The sequence below is a fragment of the Alligator mississippiensis genome, chromosome 1, assembly GCF_030867095.1.
Source record: "Alligator mississippiensis isolate rAllMis1 chromosome 1, rAllMis1, whole genome shotgun sequence".
Lineage (NCBI taxonomy): Eukaryota > Metazoa > Chordata > Crocodylia > Alligatoridae > Alligator > Alligator mississippiensis.
The window spans coordinates 299689733-299706492 of record NC_081824.1 but is presented as its reverse complement, the minus strand read 5'-3'; the positions used below and the strand labels follow the sequence as shown (position 1 = coordinate 299706492).

General features: G+C 43.3%; 1 protein-coding gene across 1 annotated transcript in view; it reads right to left on the bottom strand.

Moving 5' to 3' along the window:
* Nucleotides 1-3062: 3062 nt before the first annotated feature.
* The window catches only part of PDE9A (phosphodiesterase 9A), a 93548-nt gene continuing 79850 nt past the window's right edge, over nt 3063-16760 (bottom strand). Inside the window, exons 12-18 of the mRNA XM_019487182.2 lie at nt 15464-15546; nt 13765-13921; nt 11945-12058; nt 9993-10097; nt 6649-6777; nt 6368-6463; nt 3063-3781 (exon numbers count right to left, since the gene is read on the bottom strand). Of these exons, the coding sequence (XP_019342727.1) occupies nt 3731-3781; nt 6368-6463; nt 6649-6777; nt 9993-10097; nt 11945-12058; nt 13765-13921; nt 15464-15546 (735 nt within the window). The 3' untranslated portion in view covers nt 3063-3730. The remainder of the gene's footprint in view (nt 3782-6367; nt 6464-6648; nt 6778-9992; nt 10098-11944; nt 12059-13764; nt 13922-15463; nt 15547-16760) is intronic.

Sequence of the window (16760 nt, the reverse complement as noted above, 5' to 3'; positions counted from 1 at the left end):
GGGGTTCTTACAGGAGGTTTTATCATTTAATGTTCTAGCTGAAGACAGTTTGACATATCCTAAAGAAATTGTTTATAATTCCTACATAGCACAGCTACTAGGGCAACTGATTCCTGGGAGACGTCCACTGAAATGGAGATGGCAAATTTGATTCTTTCATGAAAAAGAAATGAGGAATGCCACAACAAAGTAAATGTGGGTCACAATGTACTGTGCATTATAACTACTTGCCACGGAAATGTGTCCGAGGCACAAAACTCTCAAGCATCTCAGAGTTTGGGAGTATGTGGATCTGGGCATTGGTTCATTCCATGATGAAGACACTTACATTACCTGGATCTCAGTTTGGGTTTGGAAACTTCCCTTCTCCCTCCAACTTCCTGGGATCATTCGGATCTAGATGCTGAGTCAGGCCTGTGTTCATTTTACAAAAGAAAGGGGGGGAAAGGAGGATCTAAGGGAGGGGAAGACTCTGAAGAGCACTAGTGTCTAGAAGGTGGTTAGTAGTGCTGTGAAAAGAGACCCTATTCGATTCGGATTTGGATTTGGCCTGAATTGGGGACAGTGATTCGATTAGTTGATTCAGATCACTGTCCCTGATTCGATTTGGCTGAATCTGAAGATTCAGTGCTGATTCAGAGAATCAACAACTCGGCCATAGACACAGCTTTAAACGTTTTTTCTACATACCTTGAGGTACCTGGTGCAGCTCATGAACACTGCGATACTGGGGCAGATGGAGCATCCCACAGTACTTCCAGTTCACTTCCGGGTCTGCCAGGAAGTGTGGGGGCCCCCCTTGTGCTTCCTTGGCCCGGCTATTGGCCATGGGGGGACCACGGGTGCCCCCCCAGACCCAGGAGGCACCAGTCACCAAGGCGGAGGGCTGAGGGGGGGCCCCCAGCATGCTCCCCAGTGGACCCGGAAGTGGACTGGAAGGGCTTCTGGTCCACTTCTGGGTCTGCTGCCGAGCGTGCTGGGGAGCCCCTCGTACTCCTGTGGGACCTTCCATCTGCCCCAGCATCACAGCATTGACAAGCCTCCTGCTACTTAGAGGTAGGTAGAAAAAACATTTAAAGCTGTGTCTACGTCCGAATTGCTGAATCTTTCTGAATCTCTCTGAATCGATTCGTGGGGTCTGATTCGATTTGGGGAGATTAAAGGGTTTCTTGATTCGATTCGGATTCAGAGATTCAGCCACCAAATCAGACCAAATCTCTGCCAAATCGAATCAGCAACTGAAGCTTCACACAGCCCTAGTGGTTAGCACCAGTTGGGAGAAACAGCTGCAATTCAGTCATTGGTATTTAAAGTCAAGCAGGCAGGAAGAGGGCAAAAAGGTGCTGATATCAGTGAGGTATATGTATTGTTTAGCTATAGAGAGCAGATAAGATCATACAACTGAGAGCTAGAGAAATGTACCAACAATTGGAATCAATGCTGGGATATTCACCAAGGGGGAAACAGCACGAAGTTGCGAATTAGCAAACATACTCAGTCCAGGGGATGGGCAAGGAAAGACTGAAATTCCAGACTACTACAGATGCCAGGGTTATGATTTCATGGTGAAGAGTTTCATGCTATTTACTCAGTCCTTCTAGAAAGGAAAACTTTTGTTTTCCAAGGTGTTTTCTGTGTCAGGAGGAAGAAGGATTGGTAGCCCACTTGTTTCTCTTTTAAATGAACGAGTTCTAAATGCAGCTTTGGAGCTTGCAGAGACAAAGGTGGCAGTGCACATGCACCTCAGATAGAAATACAAGTGTTCTTGGGAATGGAGACTTCCTTTGTGCTGCTCTTCCTATTTACAGGCCATCCATGGAACAGCCCAGGAGAAAAAAAGATGCAGGACTTGCAACCCATTTTCTCCTACCAAATGAATCTGAGTCAAACCATAGGCAACTGCAAGCTACAGTGCCCCATTTCTTGTGCTCCTGACACATGAAGACTTCAAAACCTAGGATCAAATTCTGCCTTCTCCTGGATTTTTGTAGCCCATTCAGGATTCTACTGTGACCCCTAGCCATACCCTTTATGAAATTCCTTGTGGGTTGACGAGGAGTGCCTATCGGAGTACCCATCGGGGACTGCATGTCACATGTCTATCTTTATGTCAGTCCTTAGAGGAGAGGAAGTGCTAGTGCTCCAAGCTATGGTAGCCACATAGGGTTTTTGCCCTAGAGGTCCTTGATTTTGCCCCTTGTGTGTTGGGCAAAGATAGCAGCTTTCATACAGGCGGACCTGTTGATAGCCATAGATATAATCTATCCAAGTGACTCTGTGCTGGCCAGTCATGGTATACAGTCATTTGAACCAAGTATGGTGAGATGTGTCCTAGAAGGTGTTAGCAGGAAGCAGTTCTTGCACTCAAGCACTTATGGACAAAGATTGTAACTGGGCCCTGAACAGAGAGCACGAGAAATAGAGGTTTCTTACCTCCTTGCATCCATCACAATCTGGTCCTCAGGACATCTGCAAGGGCAGCACATAGCTCCTAATATTTACATAACCATAATTGGTTAATAAAGCATTTTTCTTAAATTATAAGCTGCACATAATAGGCTCATTTGGCAGTCAGTCTGCCAGTCAGAGACAACAGATAGTTATTCCTTCAGTACATCCTAGCTGGTGTCAGCGCTGTGCTATTTGCAGACCTGAAGCTGACTAGGTCCTGTCAATTTTAGGGCTGCTATTAAAGGCAAAGGGGCCTTTGAGTTAACAAGGGAACAAGCTTTAGTGAGATGTCAACAGCTGAGAACTGGCCCTTCCCACTCAACTTGGTGGATAGGTTTAGATTGGCTTAAGTGTTATCTTTAACATTGAAATCATTCAGATTTGACAATTAGTTTTGTAGAATTGGCCAATTCAAATAGCTCTCCACAACATCCACAGGCATCTTAAGTAGACATCTTTTTTTGCTATACACTTCACACAAAAATATTTCTGAAATAACTCCTCCTAAAAAAAATACTTCTGTTCTCCAGCCTTTTCCCACCACATACATTCCTTTAAGAACAATAGTAGTTCTTTGTGTACATCTCTACAAAAAGAAATAATTCCAGAACTCATTTCTGTATAAGAATATATTATTTAGAAGATACATTTAAAAATAAAAATTCTGTACATCTCCAGAAGTTCATTGTTTTGCATCCATGAGGATAAAAATATGCTCTTGTGGTGGCCTCAGTTTTTCTCTGTCATCGTTGCCATATACTGAAGGGTTCCATGATGCTTAGCTGCACAGTTCTGGCACAGAAAGGAAAATTCAGATCAATTATATTAGGTTCTAAATCTAAAGTAAACACCATAAAATTCAGAGGATGATATAGATACATATAATGGCTGGTTCTAATCTGTGGAACATCATTAGGCAAACAAAGGTTTTGTTGCCATAGCCACTGCCCCTCTTCTTTTAGGAGACAAGGACTTGTTAGAGTAAGCTATAGTGCTCAGACTGCCATCTGCACGCATGTACTGCATTAATCTGAATGACAGGGTTTGGTCTTCTGTGAATGTTTTTCCCAAAAAGGATGATTAATCAAACTTCATCTTGCTCCTAAGGACCTTGAGCTTTATTTTCCTTGGGCACAAGAAGGAGTTGGTCTGCTGAAGTCAATGGAGTTGCAACCCGTTATGTGCATGGTATATTTGATGGATTGTGTCTTCTTTTTAAACAGTGTTTTAAAACCAAAATCATCTTGTGACATATATTGTGCTCAGAATACTTTTCTTTTCACTTCTCTGTGCTTCCAGCTGTCATACTTCCACTCTTCTTCTTCTGCATCTAAAATACAGAGAAAGGCAGAATAAATATCACTGGGTGCATCTATACATGCAATTAACGCAATGTCATAAATTCCAGAGTTGTTTGAGATGCAGCATACACTGCTCCCAGGCACAGTGTCTACACCTGCACCTGGGACACCACCAATTCGAGCCAGGGCAGAGCAGGCCCAGGCTGGAGAAGGGGTAGAGTGCCAGAAGTGTGGAGCTGTGTGGCTCCTGGCTAGGTAGCAGGCACGAGTCTGGCTCCTTGCTGCCTGGCCTGACGGGGCACGATTTAGGCTCACGGTCACCATCTACATGTTCATTTCATCACAGTTAATGACTCCACTGTAAGATAGACTGATGCTGCTGTGGCTAGCTGATCCCTAATCTCTCAAATGCAGTGTCCACCAAAGCTCTAATGAAATAATATGCATTAACTTGGTCATTCTAACAGTTATGGTAAGCACCTTGGCTTAGGTCAGCTCAGTACTTCTCATTATCCTCTGAGTTAATGTCTGCAATAGTTAGCTACCTGAGATAGTTTGATGGTATTTCTGACTTCACAGAGTTTCCATTGTAATAGCACTCCTTGTGCCAATATACTGCAATTAAGGCTCTAGCAGTTTCCATAGAAACACTGTTTTTGACAGTGCTATAAACCAGAAGTAAAAAATTTACCTTAGCTTGAAACTTGAAGAAGTACCAACCTGCTCTCACTCCTACCTTTACTTTCTTTTCTGTTTTCTCTAAGGAAGGTTCTATGCTTCTGTGGTAGACCTGGGAGTTCTTCCAAGACTCTCTTCTCCTTTACAGAGCATCACACTCAAGACCTATGCTCCATGACTTCATGGTTTATCGGTCTTAAAATGTGCACTGCTGGAGCTAGGACTGGCCTTCCTAAGTATGTAAAAACTGCCTAGCACACAATGGATGCTACTGCAAATAATCATTACCATCACCATCAAGAGACCAACTCCTTGTAAAGGAAACCTCCCAGGTGACTATGCATATCAATTTTGCTCAGGAAAACACTTTCTTACTTTCCTTTAAGCAAACAGTGTGACGGATAGCGTGCAGTTGGTGTAATTTAAATGATATGAGCTAGATAAACTCTGGGGGGGGGGGGGGGATGGTTATCTGTGCCTCATATGCATGAAGTTTAGTGGGTCTCACCAAAGTCACTGGAACTATTCACATGGCTGAAATTTAGTGTGTACACACATGCTTATATCAGTATGTTTTGTTCTTCAGTGATTCACTTGCCTGAAAACAAATTTCAATATGCTTGGCAATTAAATGTTCTGTCAAAGAGATGGTCAGGCTAGCTAAGAAGGGTTATAGGATCTGCCTGCTGTTCCCACTGAGTACTGGTTTGCTTACAGTGGGAGATACTATACCAATGTAGCTATACTGCTAAATCTGCAGCAGAGCAGAGGTGTCATATGGGGCAAGAAATGTACGAATGAAGGTAATTTTTTATTTCAAACCTAGCTAAGCTGCATCAATGCAGTGCTCTCTTTATTGCATTGTACTGCTGGATACTGAATCAAACAATGGTGTTTGTGGATAGGTACACTCTTTGCCACCGTGCCAGAATTGAAAACAAACTGAAAGTTCCTTGAAATCAGAGTGGAAATGGAAAAAGAACTCCAGAGAACAGGGAGAGATTGTCGTGAGTGACACTAATCTAGCACACTGTGAGAAGAACTGCAAGACAAAAAAAGATCTTTTCATCTATAACATAAGGAGCATTTCCATACTCTGCCATGCTGTTATTGGTGCTTGTGTCATAACATTCAGATGGCAACCATTTACAATCAAAATGTACCTTCTGGGGTTTTTTTCCCTCTTCTGGGTCTATAAACTTTGTTTTTATTTACAGTTATTTGATCTAGATGTAATAAACTTGATGTCACTTGCTGCTGGGCATTATGATGACAAGAAAGGAAAACTAAACTCTGACCTAAGAAGCAGCTGAGTCAGGAGAAGAGAGAATAGTTTGAGCCCTAGGGATATAACCCTATACCACAGAAGTCTGTGGGGACATGATAAGGCAGTGAGTTAAAGACAAAGGAGTCATGATTTTCCCACTCAACCAGGACTGAAAGGGATCTGGCAAAAGTGCGTATGGTCACAGAGAGAGTGAGAATCAACTGATGTGAAAGCTGAGTGACAGATATCATGATCCTATTCGGCTTTACCAAAGTGAGAAAGATCTTGTAAATACCATAAATATATACACATGTTTAATCTGGGCCAGAATATGAATGATACCTTGGTGGTAAGTATGTGGGTATGTACATGTATGAATGTCATTCCTAGTATAATTCCAAAGACTTCTATTAGTATTCTAGCAGGTTGTTTTTAAAGTCATATTTCAGTGTGGATTGAATGTTTCTGATGCTTTCCTTTCTATGGTTAAGCTTCATAACTGTTTTTGCCATTTTGTGAGCATGAGGAGTGCCACAGGCATGGCATGTGCTTTACGATCATATATAAAGAAAAGGTAGCCAAAGATATCAAAGGCCATAGATATCAGAATAAAGAAGTACTTGAATTGCCTGTTTGACTTTTAAAACCACCTGGAGGATATATATCTTACCTCTTTCATAGCATCATCTATTTGTTTTAATTCCTCATAGCGGTCTCTGGATTCCCAAAGAGGTTGGAGCATCACTTCTTCAACTTTTGGAAAAAGCTAAACAAAAGCAAGAAAAATTAAGAGGACACTTTTTTTCCCTTTTTAAAAATAGTTACTTATAACTGCTAGAGCTGGAGTGAAAGCAGGTGCAGGACAGTTTCACTGGCTGAGTAAAGACTTATCAAAATTAAGGTTGAAGTGTTGTAGGCAGCAGCCAACTTCTCAGAAGTTTAATAACTTACCTTTGTTACTATCTCAAACATTGGGATAAGAACAAACTTAAGGAACCCGATCTGTGCTGTTGGCTTGGTCACTTTATCTCGGTCCATGAAAGGTGCCACGGGAAGTCCCTCTGATTTTTCTCGGTCACTCTGTGAGATATTCAATAGTTAGCAAAGATTATCATTGAGAAGGAGAATGTGAAGGCAGCAATGCAAATTATCTGCTGACCAGTATTGATGGTCTGTAAGTATTAGGCCCATGCGAAGCGGCAAGTATTTGATTTGGATTTGGCTGATTCAGAGGGACAGCGATTCGATTCGGTGATTCGAGTCACTGTCTGATTTGATTCGGCCAAATCAGATTAGAAGATTTGGTGCTGATTTGGTGCCGATTTGGAGATTCGGCCATAGACTAAACAGGCAGTGGTCCTCGAGGATGCTGGATACAGCTGCCTCCAGCTGATAAATCTGTTGTGGTGGGCAGAGGGGGGAGGGAAGAAGCGTGTGTGGGGGGGAACAGATCAACGCCCCCACAGTGAGGGAGGGATTGGGGCTGGGACAAGCTGCCCAGCCAGGACAGAGTGGTGCAGGACTTGGATGGGGGGCTCCCGCCACTGCGCGCCACCAGTCCAGGAGGTTGTGGGAACAGGCGTGTGCCCCCAGATCTGTGCGGTGTGGGCTGGGCTGGGCCATGCTCAGGGCAGGTGGCATAAGGCACTGGGAGCAGGAGCTATGCCCTCCCACTGCTCGCCCAGCCTACCTGCACCTCCTGGACAAGCCGTGGCTTTGCCCAGGCTGGGCAAGCAGCAGCAGGTCATGGGTGTGGGCGCGTGCACCTGAATTGGGGCAGGCTGGTGGCAGGGACTATGGGGAATTTTAGGGTGGCTGCAGCCCCCCCTATTGTCCCTGCTCCACTGCACTCTGCAGGGTTGGTGGATCCAGGGCTGTGTTCTAGGCTGCGGCTGGGGCTAGCCTCCCGGAGCCCAACCCTGGCTCCACCCGCCCCGTGGAGCACAGCCTCGTGGCGGGGGGCTGGGGCTGGCCTCCCGGAGTGCAGCCTGGCTCAGCCACCCTGTGCAGATCTGGGGGCACATGCCCACTTCCATGCCCTCCTGGACCAGCGGCGCGCAGTGGCAGGAGCCCCCCTCACTGAGTACCATGCCTTCCCACCCCTGCTGGGCAGCTTGTCCCAGTCCCAGCCCCAATCTCTCCCTCACTGTGTGAGCATTGATCTGTCCCCACAATACCCCTTGCCTCCCCTCTCTGCACACCACAACAGACTTACCAGCTGGAGGCAGCTGTGTTCAGCATCCTTGAGGACTGCTGCCTGTTTAGTGTATGGCTGAATCTCCGAATTGGCACCAAATCTTTTCTGAATCAATTTGGACCTTTTAATGCGTCTCCCAATTTAATTTGGATTTGGAGATTCAGCTGCCGAATCAGGCCGAATCTCCTCCAAATTGAGTCAGCTACTGAAGCTTCGCAAAGCCCTAGTAAGTATGTCTCAGTGGTGTATCTAATAACAGCAAGGGAAAAGGACTCTATGTATCATTTCAATTTGCTGCACAAATTTAGAAGTTGACTGCTTTTGTTTTAATGACGGTGTTTTATGTGGAGGGTTTACTTATTTTCCACAAATACTGCATGTACAAAAGATGGCATCTTGTAGTAAGGTCACAAAGAAGAGATTTTTAAAAGTCCAAGTCCCACTGAAAATGAAGACTGGGACTTCTTGTGTAAATCACTTTTACACATAAAAAAAGTAGCAGTATCCAGATTTTCACAGAAAAGAAGAGGGGGTCTTTGAGTTCTTCCTCCTCAGAATGATCCTTTCAGGCACCAAAGTAGAAGCAACAAACCATTTTTTTATCACGATTGGCTAATTGTAGGTTACTGAATAACCTCAACTACATACAGACTCAGTAAAGGATGCCCACCTGTGCCCATAACTTTGGAAAGAGCTTACAGAAAATGAGTCTGACATCCTTAGCTGACATAAATCAGCCTAAGTCCTTTGACTGAAATGGGTCTACACCAGTGGCTCTCAACCCTTTTCAATTCAAGGCACCCCATGGGAAATGCCAGCTCTTAGTTTTCACTTGTTTATTGATTATAGAAAAATACTAGAGCAATTCTTCTGTTGCTAAAAACTCAGAAAGACCCGATAGGTCAGAATGTGTTTGACACTGGATTCCTAATTGAAATATCTGGATTTACCTTGTGAATCATGTTTGCACACTTAACAGTGTTAACATTGCATGATACCCTGCAGCACCCTTGAAAGAATTTCAAGACCCCTGGCTGCTATGGCACCCTAGTTGAGAATCACTTGTTTACACTGATTTATAGACTTGAAGACCTGACCCATTATTTCTGTAGTTTTCTATTTTGTATTAAGAGGACAAAATACACAAAAAATACCAGCTCTTTGTCTGCATTTGCTCTCATTTGTCGAATTGGCTGCACATTCTATTGTTTAACAGTATGGTAAAGCACATAGACACACTTTTTATTTCAAAATAATTTCTGCAGAGACAATGATCTATAGAGGCTTCTGACAGTTTGTCACAGTGGATTTTCCTCCTATCAGGAAAAACAGAGAAGTCCTCCATGTTTCTTTATCAAACTGGTTCTTCCAGCACAGAGAGAACGTAAAATGAAATGAACTAGAAAACTCTGGCATCTTGTTCTCCCAATTACTGTGAAGTTATGCTTTGCATGATGCCAGCTGCTGCAGTATGCAGGCACAGTGCAGTGTATGTGTAGGAGAAAGCAGGGGACTGCTGAGATATTTAATGCTTGTTTATGTTACAGGGTAAAAGCATCCATCACAGAGGGGGAGGGGAGTCCAGCGTGAAGCAATTGGTATGCAACCATAAAACCTGACTTTTCACAATTATTCAAGTAGCTGGTATCCTGGGAATAAATGGAATGCCTTATTGTTCTAGGGAAATGCACAATTTAGGTCATAAACATTTCAGATCATCATCACAGATAGAGTGCCACCTTGGTTAATTGAATACTGCCCATTGAATCGGCTTCTGCTGCCACTGTTCTTGCCCTAAAGCTCTAAAGCCATTAACAATGACAAACGAACTCAGGGGGCAGCCCTATTAGTGACAACAACCTGCAATCTAATGACTTTGGCATTTCTTGGTTGTTACTGTCATTTTACAAATCACAATACATTGCAGGCACTTTTATTCTGAACTTATTCCACTGATGGCCCTCTGTAACCTTATACAAAAGAAGTCTTTTCGTCCATATGAAACTGGAGATAGCTAATAGATAATAGTACCAGATAGCTTTCAGGAGGAAGGAGGAATTTTGATGATTGCCTTTCTGGATCTTTGTCTCATTCTTACCTGCATAAAATATTCCTCTAATAAGCAGTCTACCCAGGGTTCTGCTACTTCCATTGGGCGTACTTCATTGGAGATATCGCAGCATTTTATAAGCACCATTTTCAACTGAAAGAGGACAAATAGTTTTACATTCTGGTAACACAGGACTCTTCTTTGTCTCTCTGCATGCTGTGCTTCTTTTGTTTTGAGAAAGGCTGGTAGCAATGAAGGAAAACTTTATGTCTGAGGCATAGGACTGAGGCTCAGGTAACCTGGTTATAATTCCTGATTCTGCCCCAGTGTCCATCGTGGCCTTGGGCAAGCCATTTAACATCTCTCTGCTTCAGATTTCTTATCTGTGAAATCAATATAGTGCTCACCTTCCCTTTGATGGGCTTGTGTGGCTTAATTCATGAATAACTGTAAAATGCTTAGGTATTCTACAATGGCATATACTATATGGGCCCAATCACACACACAGTGAACAATTGACTGATATGCAGTGGAGACTAGGGCCTCTCATGTTCAATTTATCCTGGGAGAGTTGCTGCTCTCCTAGGAGAAATCACAAGTGTACAGATGTTCAGGCTTTTTCTTCCAGAGTGAAAATGGCTACTCTAGGAGAAAAGTAACCAGAGTACCAACCAGGGTTGACTCACTCCCGGAAGAGTTTCTTCTGAGAGAGCAAATGTCTGTACATGCCATGCACTTCTCTCAGAAGAGAACATAATCCCCCAATATTGCCACACACCCCTCCCTGAAGAAGACAGTGGGTGCATCTACATGTTGCCCTACAGTGATGTAGCAACACACTATGGCGATGTAATGATCATGTGTCCAGCGGTGTCCTTACAGCAGTGTGCTCCTCAGATATAGCTCCCCGGATATAGCATGTGTATGCAGCCTAGGATAAAGCTAAGCAAAATGTATATCCTGACTGAAGGAATAATTATATCTTGCTCTGATGACTACAGGACAGGAGTTGGTAACATAGAGCCAGTGGGCTAGATCTGGCCTTTGGAGCCATTGTACAGCCCATGGAGCTTTCAACCCATTTGTTCCTGACACCGCCTGCTGGCTAGCCACACAGAAGTAGCAGCAGCAGTGGCAGTGGTGGTGGTAGCAGCAGCAGTGGCTAGTTTGGAAGCATTGGTTGACCCAGCTCCAACCCAAGATGGATTGTTTTGATCCACCACTGCAAAACCTTGCTCACCACTGCTCTGGGGCTTAAACATATGCAAAAAAAAAAAAAAATCATCACTTTTTTACCTAGAGGGCTCTCAGCTTTTTCTTTCTTTTGCTTTTATACAGAGCTATAACATCTTTCTACATTTTTGTTAATGGTGGAAATGATTGGTTTAAAACAAACAAATGGTCCCTCACAGCACATTGCAACCCTCAAGGAAAAGGAAGGCTTTTTCAGGGGTTGGGATGTGATTCTGGAATGAAGGGATGAAATCCAGTTCAGCTGTGGGCTTCCTATGTGACTTTGGACAATCTGTTTAGTCTCTCTTTAGGTCTTCATTCTCCATCTGCCCAGTGGGGTTAACAGCACTTCCCCACAGCCTACAAAAGTGCCTAAGACAGACAGACAGATGGAGCAAATCATTCAAATGTGCAACTAACTGTAAAGGAGAACACAACTCCCTTCAAAACATTTACATTTACTTCAACAAACTGAACCATGGTAATCTGGCCCCAAATCGAGTTATTTCTTTTTAGATTGTTCTTTTCTAGAAATTCAAAACCTAGCAGCAAAATGAACATTTTCCTACAGAAATTGTCAATTGTTTGGACCCTGGATTTCTGCTGAAAACTGGTTTTATTAAGCATTTTGGGGGGAAGGGGGGTCAAGCCCAAAGATAAGTTGATAGAGTAATATTATCACCATTAGCAGAAAGAAGTAGTTAGTTATATTAGTACTACTAGCCATGTTAGCTCCTGACAAACGGTAATCAACAAAAGCTCCTTACACAGGTCACATGTTCCTCATTTGAGTAATCAAACTTCTCCATTTTTTCCTTGAAGGAGTCCAGTATTTCTGCATGTCTTGCCATGTCTGTTGCCAGGATTAGGGTAATTATCCCCTATCAAAGGAGACAGTAGCACATTCATTTAATATTTCATACAAGGTACAGTTCTTCCTGTGCAGAGTTGCTTCATGAATAAATTACCTTTAAAGAGGAACTTTCTTGAGATCTCCTGGCAAACTGGTAGAGAAGTGGTCAGTTCTTCTGACCGTTAGAGGTCCCTTCCAGCTCTATGATTCTATGAACTAGATCATTTACATAAAGAATTCACAGTAACATAGTATGGACATTGGCTATGATGTGTGTTTGATTGTATGTTGGAAGGAGGTTTAGACTGGATATCAGGAAAAAACTTCTTCACTGTTAGAACAATGAGGCAGTAGAATAGACTGTCGAGGGAAGCTGTGAACTCTCCATCACTGGAGGTGTTCAAGAAGAGGTTGGACAGCAACTGCTCGGAGATGATCTAGGCATAGCTATGCCTATATTCTGCCATGGTTATTTCCTTGCTTCTGGGCTTTGCTGGTTGCCCTGTTCCCCTCTTTCTGCTACACATTTAAGGGTGTTTTTAAGCCTTCCTCAGAGGCACTAGGTATTGGCAGCAGCCAAGGCTGAGGATTTTGACTAGGGTGTGCCAATGGTTTTGCTGCAACATAAAGCTGAAGGTTCCTGGCCAGAGGGTTTTACCTTTCTGCTCAGCATCAGACCCACTGTCACATTTTTGGTCAGTAAAAGGAATTTTACCCCATGGTCAGACCAGTATATACTGTGGGGGGGGGGGGTGCAGTGTGTGTGTGGGGGGGGGTTGGCCTTCCTCTGTAGTGAGGGGCATAGACTTTTATCTGGGATCTCTTGAGCATATATTACTTACCTTTTATAGAAGAAGGGCTTTGGCTGCTGTCGTCCCCCTGCTTTACCTGTGGTAAGTTAGGGTGTTATGTTTTGTGTTGTGTCAGGGCTGACAGTAGTTTTATGAAGAGTTTAGATTATGGATTTGTATTTAATGGTTTGGATAGGGATGATCCTGCCTCAGGCAGGGAGTTGGACTAGATGACCTAAGGAAGCCCCTTCCAGCCTCACGTCTCTATCATTTCCTGTTCTGTGCTTATTACCTAAATACCCTTGATCAAAGAACTAAATTAGAAGTATAATTCTGTATCATGGGTTCCAAACCTGGTCCCATAGAATATAATACAGGTTTTGCTATTGACTCTAACAGAACCAAAATGTACCCCCATTTTATTTTTCAGAATTTTCATTTAACAGGCAAAGGAGCTGTACTGGTGAAGCTGAAAAAGCAGAATTTGGCCCATTTGTGTGTGAATTGCATTGTAACATGCTGTCATGTTAATGATTGCAATGTGACAAGATTCATCACTGCATTAGCCAAAAGAAAGAGATGGGTTCCAGAGGTTAGAAATCCCTAGCTGGAAGTGCCTTTTTAACTGCAATACAATATTCTTCTTAAAGAACAAGGGTAAGCTATTAACATATATCAACTTAATCTGTTTATGATCACAAGCTAACTCAATTTCTTTCATAACTTTCTATGTAAGAGTCATATTTTTAATAGTCCAACTTTTCTCACTGTTACCCAACAAGCTAAAGCTGCTATGGAAACTGTCCAGGAATCGTTCATTGTTAAGTCAAGCTTTTCAATTTATGCATCTAGATGGAATGACAGGGCTCTACAATAGACAGATTTGTGCACACATTTCAAAGAACAACTTGCATGTCACGGCCTTTTGGACCAGCACTCATACCTGTCGTATCCGCTTAAATTGTTCTTGGTCAACACTGGAGAAAATATTGCACTCTGGCTGGGCAATGATCTGGAAAGCCACTGCACAGTGATGGTTCTCCAGTGGGGAGATGTCATTGTAGCGTACTGCCAGTTCTGTTCGGGCATTAATCTGGTAGCTGATGTGAAGGAAAACAATGAGGTCCTCAGCATTTCTGCATCTTATCTATTCTACAACACGTATTTTATTGACACTATTTTGAATAATTAATAAAGTGCTAAGAACTGATTATTGTGATTGCCAGTACAAACTCGGAATAATTTTTGAGAAAGTCATCATTTTACATAGCTTCACACTACGTATTTGTTTTTTATGAGTCAATCTCCATCAGTTAAAAAGATATGGGGTAAAGATTACAACAACTACTTTTTAAAGGATAATAGGCTTTGATTTCAGTTCCCACTAAATCAGTGAACAGATTACCATTGATCCCAATGGGAACTGTTTCAGGCTTTTATTTAATAGATGGATAAAAGCAAACGAGACTTTTGCAGTCTTTTAGACATGCATGTGCACATACACCCACATAGTGATACTTTAGAAGTGCTAAGCACTTTCCATCTGCAGCTCACATAGTGCTGAAGAGACATTTATGACGTAATCTTCAAATCCCTCCTAGCGACCAGCTAATATAATCCTTTTTGTATAGAGATGGGAAAACGGATTGTAGGGAAAGGTTAGGCAACCACTTTAATGGCATTAAGGAAAACTTTAGCAGAAGTGGAAACAGAACTCAAAGGTCTTAGTTCTGAGCCTCACTTACAGATGTCTCCCTTCACTAGATGGGGTGTTTAACAAATAGTTGACCTGGGAGTGTTTTCTAGCAGCCAGCTTCCTTCAGTGGAACATATTTTAGTTTTGCAAGAAAAATGAACAGCAAAACATTTTCCTCTCAGAGGGGCCTGTCACACGTTCACTTACAACCACATCAAGCCATGGGAATATTGTGATGTATAAAGGTTAGCGTGTGTTAGGATGGTGTCACACATTCACTTGCAACAGTTGCACATTGTATGTAGTGACATATTAACGTTAATACACATTAACGTTAGTACACAACTTTGGAACACCATTAAGGTACTTTAGAAGTGTTAAATTCCTTGAATGGGTGTTTGCTCATGTCTTAACTGAACTTAGCAGGTGTTAAGAGTTTAGAGCAGTTAGTGGCTTTCTCTGAGGCCTGAATAGATGTAGGGCAGGCCTACCCTGCCTCAAACTGTGTGAGGGAACAGCAGTAGGAAACATGCCATGCCCCTATCCGCACATGCTACGTTCCTAAATTAACATCACGTAGCTGCCTCAATGTAGCATTGGGTGTGTGACATTAAGCTCTTCTGAGAAAGTGAGTTTGTTGGCACATAGCCAATAGCCCACTAGGGCAGCTACCTTGCATCCATTTTAGAAGCTGCCTGCTGTCCTGCGAGTCTCCCTAGTATGGTGCTAAGGTGGTACGGACATGCCCCTAGTGGTTGGCAATACACCCAGTCTAACTAGAGATGGCTCTGGCCTCACCAGCAAGCAACAGCAAATCATGCTGGAAATTGTCAGATTCAGCTACACCACTGTGCACTCTATAGAGGTAAAGAAACTGCTGAGCCACAGAAAAAATGCTGATTTTCACTGTCTTCCCAAAACAGCAGAAAACAAATAACACACATACGTATTGTTGTAACCCGGATGATCCAAATCATGGCACACTGCTGCCGTCATCAGAATTAAGATATCAATTTGGGAAAATTTCTCCTACAACAGAAAATAAAATAAAATAAAAGTTCATGTGGACTCTGAAACTTTCTATATTTTTTTTGCTAAATGCATTCACAGTTCAGATAAAGGAATGATCTGTGCAAGCTGTTATTCAATAGGCAAGCATATTGCATATATGAAAGAAGATGCCCCTGTTCACTGCAGCAAGAAATGACTCAGAGTTGTCAGTAATTAAATATCAGTAGCTTGGAGGAGGCAAGTGGAATTTTCTCGAGACTTGTAATAATTGCCTAGATTAGAACTTGCCAAAGAATAGAGATGTTAATACTAACTTCCTTAGAAATTGTTCAGGTGTCTGCATGAGTTAATGTGGGGTTGGAAGAAAACTTAGATGTCATTATGGTCCCTGGCACAAGTTCATTTAATGGTGCGATAAGATCCGATTCCAGATCCCAACATTTGCACCTCCTGCCTTGCCACATGTGCATGGCAGGATGTGTAATTTTGGGATCAGGGATCATTTCAACCACGCCGTGACTGTGTGTCAGTGGAGTGGGAGCCTGGGAGTCTTGATCTAGGGTTCCCCTTGCACCAGCAAGATAAAAGCGGGGTGCCAGTAGCTTGGCATCAACTAGCTCCCATGCAGTTCCAGGGCTGAGACTGACAATCAGCTGATCAGCCCTGGGACCACATGGGATTGGGGCTGGTTCAAAACTCTGGCACAGTCCTGGGGCTAGAACAGCACAAGAGGTGGTTCATGACTCTGGTGAGCTCCTGGGGCTGGGGCCAGTTCAAGTGGTTAGTGCAGTCCTAAGTCTGGAACCACCAATCAGCTGAATGTCAATCCTAACTCAGAGCCCTGTGCACTGGGATGCCAGAAAACTTTGTGTACAACCAGGCTGTACACAGGTCTTTTGAGGTGCTGGTGTGCTGAGATATCAGGATCCGGGAGAGGTTTCCTGGTTCTGGGGACCCCATGCTCTGGGAAGATCAGACAACATCATGTGCAGCCTAGCTACACCTGCAGGTTTAAAGGTCCTGGTGCATGGCAACCCTGGGATCAAGGGACTTTCTCCCCAGTCCCAGGGTCCCTGTGGCCAAAATGTGCTAAGTGTCTTGCTCTGCAGTTTCATGGGAGCTGTGAGGAAAGGCTCTCAAGCTGCTGGGCTGTGGGGAGCTGTGCAGCTCCCTGCAACCCAGCATCAGAACCTGCCTTGCTCCTCAGGCCCTGCAGGAGCTGTGGGACAAGT